The 14,108-nt window shown below is 38.9% G+C and overlaps 1 protein-coding gene across 1 annotated transcript in view; it reads right to left on the bottom strand.

Moving 5' to 3' along the window:
• Positions 1 to 14,108, bottom strand: part of si:dkey-91i10.2 (uncharacterized protein LOC555224 homolog) — a 30,627-nt gene that overhangs the window by 5,052 nt on the left and 11,467 nt on the right. Inside the window, exons 3-7 of the mRNA XM_055230384.1 lie at positions 12,256 to 12,601; positions 5,898 to 6,108; positions 2,909 to 3,105; positions 1,435 to 1,809; positions 567 to 712 (exon numbers count right to left, since the gene is read on the bottom strand). Coding sequence (XP_055086359.1) covers positions 567 to 712; positions 1,435 to 1,809; positions 2,909 to 3,105; positions 5,898 to 6,108; positions 12,256 to 12,601 — 1,275 coding nt within the window. The remainder of the gene's footprint in view (positions 1 to 566; positions 713 to 1,434; positions 1,810 to 2,908; positions 3,106 to 5,897; positions 6,109 to 12,255; positions 12,602 to 14,108) is intronic.

Genomic DNA, 14,108 nt, shown 5'->3' with positions numbered 1-14,108 from the left:
CATTGCTGCTTGGATCTAAAAATGGAAACACTACCTCATTATTGATAAGCTGAGGTCTGCTCCATTCAGAATTTCACAAAAACAGGATTTTTTTTTGTTATTTAAGAAAATCGTGAACATTTTCAACTGTATAATGTCAAAATGTGAGAAAATTATGTCATATTTCCTCACTCTAACCCCTATTTGTGTTAAATTCTGCAGACAATTCACTTTTTTGTGTTATTGTTATTGAGAGAATAAATGACTTTTATTTTTGCCATATTATCCGCCATATTATACGGCGTTAATATGATTAATCGGGATTCAGGAGCAGAACCACGCCTCAGCCTCCTCCAGCGAACCTCAACCACACATCCAATTACCCAGAAGCCCTATTTATACAAGCCTATTCCGGCAACGCCATTTGTCTCCGCTCTTCCATGTGTCTTGTTCAACTTTCAGCCCAAAGACCTCCCCATCTACTCTTGAATCGGCTGAGCTAATCGCCTAAGACAGAACCCCCAACCTGATTGTCTCCCCAGCCACCACATCTATTCATATCATCAATAAATATCATTATCCGTTACCGTAGCAGCTCCTTCTCCTTCTCGAGCGTGTTGAGCATGTTGACGGAGGTGGACTGTTGGAGGCAGTAGGTCTGGAAAGCCGGGAGCATGTTCACAAACTCCAAAAAGATCTCACCAATGTGGACAGTCAGGAGGTCCTCATCGCCCTGAGAGGAGAGAGAGTGATACGGTTAAATGTGTCATGTTTTAAGTGCATATGACAGGATTTTGTGTTTTTGTCATTATATTTTATTTGACGGGATACTTTGGGCTTTACAAAATATTGCAAGTCAATCGCAAAGGCTGCAGATATTTAGGTGATGCAGTGGAGTTGATTACAATGTGCACTCTGAACAGAATCATACTTTTTAAACACATATTGCAAATCTAATCACAATACTTGACAATTGTTTTTTTTTATATAATAAAAAAAATAAAAAAAATTATAATGAACCCCTGATAAATACTGCTCATTTTACATTTTTATTTATTTATTTATTTATTTTTTTTTTTATCAATACCAAAATATCAAATTAGTATCTAGTTTTGAGAGTTTTAATATCAATTGGTGTCGGGGTTTTGATTTGTTTGGCAACCCTAGTAATATTACAAGATTCTGTATGAATATATGTAGTGATGAGTCTTTTTGGAACATTTCACAAAATTATTAGTGCTGCCATTTTGTTGTTTATTTTGAGAAAGTAAACATATGTAATGTAGCTGCCTAAACTGCTGCCCCCGCGACCCGGCTCCGGATAAGCGGAAGAAAATGGATGGATATATTGATTATTGCATGTATTGTATTGTATTGTATTGTATTGTATTGTGAGGTACTATGCGATTCCCATCCCTTGTATTTAGTGTCTGACAGTGTGACATTCCCACAGACCTGGTCAAAAGCCTGGTCGATGCACTCTTGCAGGTGTTCAGTGAATCTCTCATTAACATCGATTAGCTCCTGGACGTTAGCAAACACGACGGTTAACTGTTCCGCGGTTAGCAGCCCGGCGCTCTGCATAGGACAGTAAAACTCCTCCTTTATGATGCGCAAGTCCTCCCCATAACTTGACTCAGTGTTCAAAAACTCCAAAATGGCTTCCTTCCTTTCCGTTCGGAGCTTGGAGCAGCGTTCGCACATCCGCTCTCCTCTGTCTTTCACGGCTCCATCGCTGACGCCACAGTCTGGGCATGGCTTCAGGGAAACTATGGGTCTTTTCCAGCTACGGGACAAACCGGGGCCGATGCCGCTGTCTGTCCGCTCCACCTAGAAATACACAATAAATCACAAATTATATTAATCATAACCGAATAACAGATCTCCAGATACAATTTCAATTCAATTATTTTTCTCAGTGTTGGTGGAGTAGGTAGCTATGGCAACAAAGTGATTAATGGCTGCAGAGTACACTGTGCATCACTCAGAAAATCAAAGGAATTTTATAATAAACTTTGATAAATTGGTTAATGCTCTCAAGATCTTTCAAGATACATAAAGATCATAAAGTGATTTAAGCTGTAGGCTAGTAAATGCCTTAAAATAATATTACTCATACATCTTCTCATACAAGTTTTTCTCATTCTCAGTAAATGGCCAAGCATCATGTGAAAGCTCAGAACCTCCAGAATTCACCCACTGAGCTGTAGAGGCTGCACTAGCACTCATTCATGATTGGTTGCAGGTGCTGGGGTTTAGGTAGTGACCATTCAGATCAGAGAGCATCTATTAGGACTCTTTTTAAACCCACTGGATTTCAGCATTGACAATACAACCCAGACGAGAGACTCATGTGAGACTCATTCTGCTTTCTGATTGGGTAATAGTCTTGAGAACCAAAACACAAAATTATAACAAACAACTTGACCATAATGTCCAATATTTTTGAAACTAAGAATAAATCAGCCTTAAAGTCGTCAGGTCAGGTCATGTTTATGCAATTTCAAATCCAAATCTTCCATGCAGATACTTTAAGGTAATGTACTTGTACGCACAAAACAATATATACACAAATGTTGGTATTTCCAAGGACTAAACCATGAAAATAGGAAAAATAAGTCATATCTGCAGGTAAAGGGTAAGTCATTTGACACTTATAAACTAAGAGTAAAAATTGGTTAATCTGCTTCTGTTTTTGACTAATGAGTAGTGATTTTGGGCCATACAAAAATAAATCAAATTGAACCTAAGAGTAAGGCTTTTACTCTTGTATTGTTTATTCAATTAGTTTCTCCACACTTGATTACTTGGTGAATAGTCCAATCTATAACTACTCAACCCTTAAATGCACCTTGTACTGTGAAGTTAAATGCACTTCACAGTACAAGGGGAAAAAAGACAAATAATAGATACAAATTCAGGACTGCACCTCTGCTCCTTTTCCTCGTCTGGACCTGCGGGGGGCGCTGTCTTCCTCGTCACGGTCATCACTGAGACCCACCACTCCGCTGTCCGAGCTCAGGCTGCTGATGGTGCTCCAACGGTGATGGGCTGAACGTGACGCGCCCAAGCCCACCTGACGCTCCTCTCCGGGGGGCTCGGAGCGGCCGCGCAGGGCTGCTGGGGCTGGAGGAGGAGGGACATGAAGAGGTTAGAGCTGTAGTCCTGTAGTCGGTTAATCGGTCGATGGTGCCTTAGTCTGCCAAAATTTGCATTAGTCCACTAAACATTTTATTTGGAGTTTAAGGATTTATATGGGATAACAGCAGAAAAGAGAAGTGAGTGAGTTAGCTGAAGATTTTGTATTTTTTGGCATGTATATGTAAAAAAAAGCAGATTAAACTCATGAATGAGAACTCTTTTTCATGGATGCCCTGTTCAAAATACAAACAAAAACAAAACAAGTATATAAGTCCATATAAAACATTAAAACAGGAGCAGGAGTGTGTATAAAAGCTTGTTACTTGATTATTTAATTGCGATTGTGTCACCAACATGTCCAGTTTTGCTTTCACTTGAAGTGTATTTGATTTTTGTGAAGCAAAACAGCAAAAAGTCCTCTTTCCTGTCTCAGTTTTGGTGCGGCTAGTCCTTCAGCCATGTGATCTGGTATTAAATATTCAGGTATCAATTATTAACAGGCAGGTGAGGTATTCTGGCAGTTTTTGAAGTCGTTCCTTATAGATACATTTCATACAGTGCTGTTCTCTTCTAACACACAGTGATGGCCAACTCACTTTTTCAGAATACAATGATGGGTTTCAAATCCATCACTGGTAAAAAGCAGATCCAGTGGTTTCAAATCAGAATCTGCATGTATATCACATCTCCATAATCCAGTACAGAGAGAAAGGTTGCTTGAACGATTTCTTTTCTGTAATTTATAAATATACAATATTTGCTTCTACAATAAAATGATAATTTTGATTTTAAACTGTGACATAATTCCAAGATATGTTTTTAAGGATACGCGTTTATCAAGCCAAAACCCATGATATTTGTAGGCGGTGACTCTTTCAATCAATGTACCATTTAGATTATAAAGATTTGTAGCTTGCTGCACTGCACTTTTAATGCACTTGATCAGCAGAGGGAGCTCTTGCACACAAAACAGCATCATCTGCATAAAAATATATGAGGCTTTCTCTTAAATTCCAACCAATGGAATTAATACAGTAAAAAGTAGTGGGCCCGAAAATTGAGCCCTGGGGAACTCAAAATTTGATTTAAACCCATCGGCTCTTACTGCCTGAGTCCTCTTTAAAAGATCATTTTAGAGCCAATTACATGTAGCACTGGCATATCCAATATGCTTCATATGCCTCAAGAGGACTCCATAATCCACTGAATCAAAAGCTTTAAATCAATAAACAGAGCTACACAATCTTGCTTGTCATCAAGAGCTGTGAAAATGTCATTTCAGATTTTGGTGGTTGCAGTGACAGTACAGTGCCCTTTTCTGAAACACGACTGATCAGACTGCAAAATGGAGCATTTATTTAAGTAAACTGTAACTTGATTTGCAACTAAGACAAGGTAATTTAGATATTGGCTGGAAATTATTTACATTTTTAGTTGTCCCACCTTTATGTAAAGGCAAAATATGTGCAGCTGGTAACAGAAATTTTGGATCAAGTTCATCAGCTCCTGTGGTCTTCTTTGAGTCTATGGAGAGGAGTGCATTTAAAACCTCCATGTAAGTGAAATGTCTTAAAGAGAAAATCCAACTGCTATTGGCCAGAGGTTCAGAATCAACATTATTATTATCCAAAACATCACATGCAGAGATAAAATGCCTATTAAAAGCATCACATATTTCTATTTAGAATTCACAATAGCTGAATCCAATAAAATATCAGTTGGTAACGTATGAATATTAGGTTCTGAGAGGGATCTTACTGTCCTCCAGAACTTTGCTGGATTTTCGTGACTCCATCAGCACAGATCAAGTAAAAAGTTTTTGATTTCTCACCGCTGATAAACATTTATTTCTCTTTTTGAAAAAAAAAAAGTCCAGCCTAATTCCTAGTCCTAGTTGTGTGTGCAGTTTTCCAGGCAGCATTTCTTTCTCTAATTAAACTTGCAATTTCTGAGTTGAGCCAAGGATTTTTACAGTTTTTCATTCCTTTTTTTTTCTTTTAGGTGCATGTTGGTCTACAATTACATTAAATGTATTAATAAAAAAGTTTAAGGCCATATCAGGGTCGGGGAATGCTGATGTTAGCTCGATATGACTGTAATACAGGTCAGAGATGAAGACAGCTCATTGAAATGTTTATGTTTATTTTGTATACACCCAGTTGGACAGTGGGCACTAAAATCCAGTGGGAAAACACCATTTGCCTTATAATTATGGGGTTTATTAAGATTATATCAGTGAGCGTGCCCTTATTTAAATTTCTAGGGTCAGGTCTAGATGGATTAAAAATTAGTTCACCCCATTGCAAAGGTCAAAATCAAAGTTTCGGACACTTTCTCCAGCCAGTTAATATTTATATCGCACATTATTAGGACCTCATAATTTTCCAGTTTAAAAAGCGTCAGGTGCTGCAGGTGTTGGGGTTTAGGTAGTTAGATTCAGATCAGAGAGAGTCCTTTTAGGTTTAAACCAACTGGATTTCAGCGTTGAAACTGGCAACACAAATGACTCATGTGAGGCTCATTCTGCTTTCTGATTGGTTAATTGTCTTGAGAATCAAAACACCAAATTATAACATAAACGACTTGGCCCTTTCGCCTAATGATGTTTTTGTAACTAAGAATAAATCAGCATAAAAATAGTTATCAGTATTTGATTTGATTATTTGATTTGAACATGTTTACCTCATATCTGACAAACAAATATACCATTGCCTTATAACAGAGGTGAGCCTGTCTGTTAAGTACATAAAGGTAAATCAGAATAAACCCACTCTCACCGCTGTCCCTCTCTTTACGGTGCAGTCTGGACGCAGCAGCAATCTTCATCTGGAGCTGTTTCCTCCTGGAGGGGTCAGAGGGCATGGGGTCGCTGAAGTGTGCCCGAAGACGACACTCTCCTCTGGGCCACAGCGAGTTACACAGGGCCCTGTCCTGAAGCCCAGCATCAGAGCTGGAGCGACGACGCACCCCGTCACTCACTGGGAACAACTGAGGAGAGATGGAAAAGGAGGGGAGAAGGGACAGAGAAGAGATGGAAAAGGAGGGAGAGAGGTAGAGAGAAACAGTGAGGGGGGTGGCAGAGAGGGGGGAGGGAGAGAAATGTTACATAGTGTATTTACATTTAGAAAGCAGGGTTGGCCGTAAATAAGTATTACTTCATCGCACTCCATTTTGAGCAAAAAGACTTTAGTTTAAATTATGCATTCAAAGTTTATTCATGCATCTTTTGTCTTTTTCTTTCATGAACAAGTATGAAAAATGATCCTAGATCAATAATAAACAAATCATCATCATCAGACTAATATGTCCACAGAGACAAGCAGCTGATTCGACAAGGCTAAGTTCCAAGACAACCCCGTTCACAGAAAGAATCATGTTTTTAAGGTATTTTTGAGCAATAAACTGAACAAATCAAATTTAATGCCATAGTGTGGATAATTCTAGGCAAAGCAATAACATCAGACAGGTGGCAGACAGTCCACCAGGAACTTAGTTACTTAGGTTACTTAGTGCACTTTTAAAAATGCTTAAAATTGAATTGTTAATTTACTACTACTGTAGCCACAGTTGTCCCGGGGTAGAGTGATGTAAGTGAGTCTGCGTTATCTACCCCTTCCACCACGTATAATTCTTACTAGGCAAGGTGGGTGAAGTGTCTTGCCTAAGAACACAATGACATCCACAACTGCTGTCCATCATAAATATTGATAAAATATTGTGTATGTTTTAATATGTAAAAATATTATACCCATTTATGTTGTGTATCATGTTTAGATATTCTGTGTTTCCTGGCAAAGCACCTTATACTTGGAGAAAGGACAAAAACAAATGGACAGATCTGAGACTGGGATTCAAACCCACAACTCTCCTGTATTTGGTGAGGCCTCTCCATCCGAGTTTTCACATAGGAATAAACAGTACTCGTCCTGCCTGTTGCTAGTGCTACCAACAGGTTTTCCCAAAGGCTTTTCAACAGGCACTTTGTGGCTTTTTAAATAAACAGCACATTTGCTTGTAAAAAGACAGCTTTGTCACTTGTCATAAGCCTCGTCGACACTATTACATAACAGCAGTTTTATCTGTGATCGCGTGTGGAGCAACTGTCAAATATTCAAACCCAAATGGAGCTGTCAGCCAAGCCTCAGAGCTGTAAACACCACCAAGCACATCAAAACCGGCCTTTATCTCCTTAGGAACAAACTAAAACAGGAAGTTAAATTGCGATAAAAAATCATGACTAAATTAATTACTAATTTACAAAGTGAAACATTGAAGAAAAAACGATCTACATGACTTAAAGGTCTACTGCGTCACTTTTGTAGAGGGGAGTCAGCTACATTCTTACTGTGAGTGGGCTTGCCTCTCCACAGATATGACCTGTACCTTGACCTGGTGGTGTTACCTACCTGCTTGTATCTACAGATGTATTTGCTACACTGTGCAACATTCCAGGCAAAGCAATTAGATCTCCATGGACACAAGTATGCGGTATGTGGTGTACCCATAGACTGTATAGACATAAAATAGACACAGATACATGTTTGCCACCACATCCCAAGTAGGAAGTGATCATGGGCACTTCTCCATTGGCTCCAATTTCATTTTAGTCTTAAAATTTGTATATTAACCCATTCTTATTTCGCTATTTTGTTTGTGAATCAAGACATGAACATTAACAATAGCATTAATAATAGACCAATCAGGCAGCTTCTTTCGCCGAAGTATCAAAACTGCATACTCAGTTATTGACGTATTGATACTGAATTGATGTTTTACCTTTTCTGAATAGTTTTGCTTTGTCTTGATCTGTATTAGAACTCCAAGACCAAGTTATAATATTTTGTGTTGAAAATTACATTGTTTTGATCGTCATTGTGGTATTGACATTGGTATCGAGTATCAAACCATTCTCTTAGTATTGAAATTGAGTTTTAAATATTCATACCGTGACAGTACCAGTCTCTTTACTGACAGCATGCTACATCTCTTTACCTCACTGCAGCTTGCACTATTGTAGGTCTAGACGCAGATTAAACCTCCAGTCCTCCATGTTTTTGCCCAAATGTGGATTTCCTCTCTCTGCTGTCATTTCATGGTGACACAAATCCGATTACAGATTAGCAGAGGAACCAGCAAGGTGTCCCTTCAATAGTACATACAGAAAAGTGCTGGCAAAGGCAGATTAGGACTGCACGGGGAGCAAATGCAATTTACCCCAAAATGTCATGTTTGTAAAAAGGTGATTCAAAACAGTCTTGCTCTAGATGCCCTGCATTTCAGAATGATGTAAACTTAGGACCACTGCCATAGCATTTAACAATTCAAAACTAAATATTATATCTTTAGATCGGGAAAAAGGTCTTAAAATGTTTGAATATAACACGAAGTTTAACCCATGAATGAATAGGTCTTCTTTCTCGGCAAGAGAAAAACTCAAAATAAGCCTTTAATTGTTTAGATCACATGTGTCAAACTCAAGGCCCAGGGGCTAAATGCGGCCCACCACGTCATTTTATGTGGCCCACGACAAGGTAAATCAAAATGTATGAAGGTCTTAAAGTGTCAGTTTATCAGGAGATACGCAGTTACAGTCATATTTTTCACATCTAGGCAAATTTGAGTGCAACCATTTTGCTGATGTGGCCCTCGGTGAAATTGAGTTTGACTGGACTAATCTGGACTAAAGCAGATGATCTAAAGTTTAGATCATCTGCTTTAGTCCAGATTAGACCAAGTTTAGACCAGGTTTAGTCCTAATTTGCAGTGTCGTGTGGTTTAGTCGTAGCATCCTGATCTAGCCTAGTTCTGTTTAGGCCAGATATTGTCCGAATTTAGACCGAGGTTTAGCCTTGTTTTAGACCTGGTTTAGCCCCTTTTGTAATGCATTTTCATTTATATCTGTCTCTTATTAGTCACAAAAGCAATAGAATAGAGGCTCCATATTAAATGCTTTGAGACAATGTGCAGAACAAAAGGTTAAAAAGATAAAGGTCATTCTTCACCCGAGAGACATAGCACTGCATACATTTACATACAAACTCTGGACTAGCATTAGCATGTTAGAATCTTCAGGCTTTTTTTCCAACTGCTCCAGACACAGCTAGCCTAAGAAAGGGAATAATTCATGCCGCACTTCACCATCTGCTGTCTACTGTCTGATGAGGTCCCGGTTTAGACCTTTTTGACCGCCTTTTTAATTTGATCACAGTAAGTTTTTCATACTACAAGCAAGGCCATTTCCACAGTTTACTGCTTTAGACTTGGTTTAGTTCTGGGTTTAGTCCTAGATTTAGTACTAGTCCTTTTTTAGTCCTGATTCAGACCTGGTTTAGTCCCTGTTTACTTCGGTTTTAGTCCTATCTTGCTAGTTCCAAACCAATTCTGAAGTCAAATCCGTCACATCTCCAGTCCGAGTCTCGTGCTTCTGCCATAACTTGGACTTGAGTTAGACCTGGTTCAGTTCAAACATAGTCCTAAATTGGATCAAACTAGTTTTAGTCCTGGTTTAGATCTGCTTCAGTTCCTGCTATAACTTTTTTATGTTCATTTGTCAACAGCTATGAAGTAATCCACAGAATAGTGCAGAGTTAGCAATCGCAGCCTCTTGTCCACTTAAGGCCTAATCCTCTCTTCACCACTTCCTTCTATTTACAGGCTATGAAATGTGTCTGAACCACGAAATAGTGCATGCTGTCTCAATAACCTTCATAAACTACAAACTCAACTATTATAACATGGCTGCAAGATGGTTTTGGGGGAAAAATTAATTTGCGATTTTTCATTTGCACATTTTAACACACTTCCAGGAGCTTTAACATTTGAGAGAAGAATCGTATGCATTTCAGAACCTGTTTGTAGAGGTCTAAAGCACAACTAAATGGTCTACATTCTAATCATTTACAATTTTTCACCGAATCAGAAGAAACTCTTTATTGCCATTGTCAGTAAATAAAATTCACAAACCAGGAATGTGCTTTGGCAATGTGGTGCAACATAAAACACTAGTGACTAATAGTAAAAAAAACATTACTAAATACATTCAAAATTATATTCAGTTGATACTTTGCAGTGACATCATGCTGGAAGAGGTTCTGCATTGAAGTCTTTGGCGGAATGCTCAGCAGGTAGCAAACACAAACACAGCCTGATACATTTTTAGATGGTCTGAAAGCTCTAAAAAAAAAAAAAAAAAAAAAACCCCAAAAAAACAAACTATATTTAAACAACACATTTTCAGGAGTCTGTGATCAATATGAGCGTTTAGATGTTTAATTTTCAAAAAAAGAGGTGAGAGTAACTGAAAAAAATAAATAAATGTTGGCTAACTCTAGCTAGCTTGTGACTAATTTGATGTGTAAGAGACTTGTTTAAGACCGCAAATCAGCTCACCTGTTATAGTTCCAACTAATTCAGTTCTTTATGGTCAGATTGTGTTAAAACAAACATTAAAGTCCATCAAAACCTCAGACTGAGCAGTGCCTTGAGTTAGCATCATGCCCCCAGGGAAGGTTGATGGCATCAGCTGCAAAGTATCAATTGAAATGATCATGTCCAATTACCTCCAGCACTGCAATCTGATCTAATCTCTCTAAAACGGCACCTCAAGACATTGGCTAGAAAACTATATTCAGCTGTTTATATAATGCAGTTTTGCTTTATACTAAAAAACTCTTTGGATGAACCTTAAAAGGGAATATTACATTCTATGCTACTGCTTTGAATCTCAGTCCATTTCTGATTCACATGTTTGGATTCCTTAGCACATTCAAGACCTTAAACATTAATGGAAAAAAAATCTATTCCATTGCATTCAACGACAACACTGCCAGCTCAAAAACTGCTCTCTCAAATATATCTGCATTGGCTAACAAACGCAACCATCACAGTCCCTTTAGCCTCACACTTACAATTCCTAGCGCACATATGCAAATAAATACAAGATCATCATTCAAATATAACTTAGACATATACTGTACACATTGCCTCTTAAATAATAAGTTCCGCATGGGCTTGCAAACCGCCCGTTACACTCGTTTTCATGTGATGTTATAACCATTTCCTTCACACTTGGAATTCCTAGCACATGCAATACCATTACACAATAACATATGTCACTCATTGCTTGTATTCCCTCTGCACTGCAAGCATCCTAGCCTCTTTAAAACCTCTGCACCAGCTAGAAAACAACCATTTTAACTCCTTTACACTGGAAATTCTTCGCTAATAATCATAAAAAACTTGTACTTTTTTTTTTTCTCCGCAGCCTTGCAAGCCGTCTCGCCTCTTAAATACCAAATTGTTCATTATAGGCACTTGATGTTACAGCTAAATCTGATTCACACTTGTAATTCCAAACGCATGCATTACCATTAGACAGTAACATGTCGTTCATTGCTTGTGTTCGCTCTGCACTGCAAGTGAGCTAGCACATTAAATACCTCCACACTGGCTTGCAAAATACCCATTATAACCCTTGGAAATTAACGTTCTAGCTAAATTTGCTTCACACTTGTAATTCCTAGCGCATGCATTTCCATTAGACAGTAACATATGTCGTTCATTGCTTGTATTCCCTCTGCACTGCAAACATCCAAGCCTCTTTAATACCTCTGCACCAGCTAGCAAACTCAATCCTATTTGAAATTTGATTAATTATGGCTAAATTTGCTTCACACTTGCACTTCGTAGCACATGCAATACGATTAGACAGCAGCATATGTCATTCACTGATTGTATTCCCTCTGCACTGCAAATGATCTAGCATCTTAAATACCTTTACTATGGCTAGCAAAATCAACCATCATCGCTCATTCTGCACCCATTTTCACATTTGAAATTTCTAACGCACACACAAGACCAAATACATGCGAGAACATCAGTAAAATGCAACCATATACTTTGCTATGTGATTTCAAGCCTCTTAAATACCTCCGCACTAGCTAGCACGTTCACCCACCGTTGCACAAGGAATTCTACATCCAAATCTGTTCAATCGCTTTTCACCGCAACACTGCAAGATTTGTAGTCTTTGAAATTTCTCTGCACAGCTAGCAACTGCTTCAGACTTGATATACTATAGCACGCATTACGCCACAGACAATATAAGCTAGCATTAAAATGTATTAAAATTCTTACACATGCTGTAGCCTCCTCACTCGCCTCCTCTTTCCTCTCTCCTTCTCTCCTCTCTCCTTGCAGTGTCGTTGCAGGTGTCTCGTTGCCAGACTCATCTCCGCGGGCCGTCCTCTTCGCCAACGTCGTCTCCATGGCAACGGGAGGCTGAGAGGCGTTGCCACGGTCACAGCATCGCTCTCTCTCCTCTTCCTCCTCAGCATCCGGGTTCCGTGCTCTTTCTGCTGCTTCCTCTTTGGATACAGGAGCAGCGGTAGCGGTAGTTGTGAGGGAATTTTGGTTGTTGGTTTGGGAATGGTGGTTGGGAGATAGAGGGACGGCAGTTTCGGAGTAAATCTCGGCACTGCAGCTGGAGACAGGCCACAGTGGGAGGGTAAAAAGAGGAGAGAAAAAGGAGACGAGGGTAAATTTAGAGCACAGGAGGTAGATATTGCGCTTTCAATATTTCATTAGTTTCATTAGTTTATGAGTAAACCATGTGTGTCTGAGTAAGAGTTTCCTAAAATTTAATAAACATAATGGGTGATACTTTACACTATTTACAGTCTTAATAAAGCATGAAGAAAAACTTAATTCATAATGAACAAACACTATTAAAATGATTCAGGATTCGTAACTACAAAAGCTACAATAAAGTGGTCCCAAATACAATGTAGGATTCTAAAGGTGGACTATGAGACTTTCCTGGTGTAGCTTTCTCAGTGGAGATGCTATACTTTTTGCCTGGAATGTTCCACACTATAGCATCAAACATATCCATCTCCATAGACAAGCAAGTGACGCCGGCAGGTCAATTCTCTCCGTCCTCCACATAAAACATCACCGGTTGACCCACAGGTTGGCGGCGCGATTCCAGCTCCCATAGACGAATGCTGCCATTGTGTCCTTGGGCAAGACACTTAACCCTCCTCGTCCTCAGTGTCTGCAAACGCTCATGTACGAATGTGAATGTGTGCGTTGATTATCTCGCAGGTGGAAAAGCGCTGTATAAAAATGTGACTGTAAATGTGTGTAATTGAATACATTTAAGATAGATATATTTAATGCTATATAGTGGGACATTTCAGGCAAGAGAGTAACATCTCCATGGAAACAAGCAGGTGGCGGACTCTGTTATAGCTCAACCTTAAATGTATTAAGCACAGCACGTGGCATGTCACATTAGATTGTTTTTATAAATGATAAATCCCTTTTCATTGGACTATTCAAGATATTGTGAATCACTACTTTAGACATGTATTTTTTCAGTATTGGGAGGTGGCAGCGGAGTTGCATCGAATCAGGTTTAAAGTGAAATTTGACTTTCAAAGCAACCACATGAATACAAGGGGATTAAGCTGGATGAGATGTAGAGAACAGCTCCTGCAGGTGTAACATTGTAAAGGATTTGCCTAAGTTGTGTTTAATTTTATGCAGCATAATGTTTAATCTTACAATAGATTTTTCAAATTCACTTTACCGGAAATATAAACATAAACGCCAGCTTTATCAAATTATAAAACACAGCACCATGAAACTAGCTCTTTAGTCTCATTTTAGTTTTGATAAAGCATAGGTTTAGATCCGGTGGTACTTTGAAATCCAAATATTATCTTATTTGGCACTTTGAGTTTGAGCACTGCAGCTTCAGTCCACTGCCGTTGTGTCCCCTCCCCTCGTCAGAATCACAGTCAATATTTAGTCATTAGCGTCTGGTGCTAAAGTGGAGGCTCCATTATGGACCGAGACCTGGGGCCAGTAAAACTAATCCATGAACTAACAGCTTCAGCTCAGAGAGAGAAGGGAAAATAAAACATGTAACTACCACTTTCACTGTGTAAGATATGAGGTCTTTACAGGCTGTCAAACTCTGTAAG

This window comes from Periophthalmus magnuspinnatus, chromosome 21 (assembly GCF_009829125.3).
Source record: "Periophthalmus magnuspinnatus isolate fPerMag1 chromosome 21, fPerMag1.2.pri, whole genome shotgun sequence".
Taxonomy (NCBI): Eukaryota; Metazoa; Chordata; class Actinopteri; order Gobiiformes; family Gobiidae; genus Periophthalmus; species Periophthalmus magnuspinnatus.
This window is presented reverse-complemented; position numbering and strand designations above follow the sequence as displayed.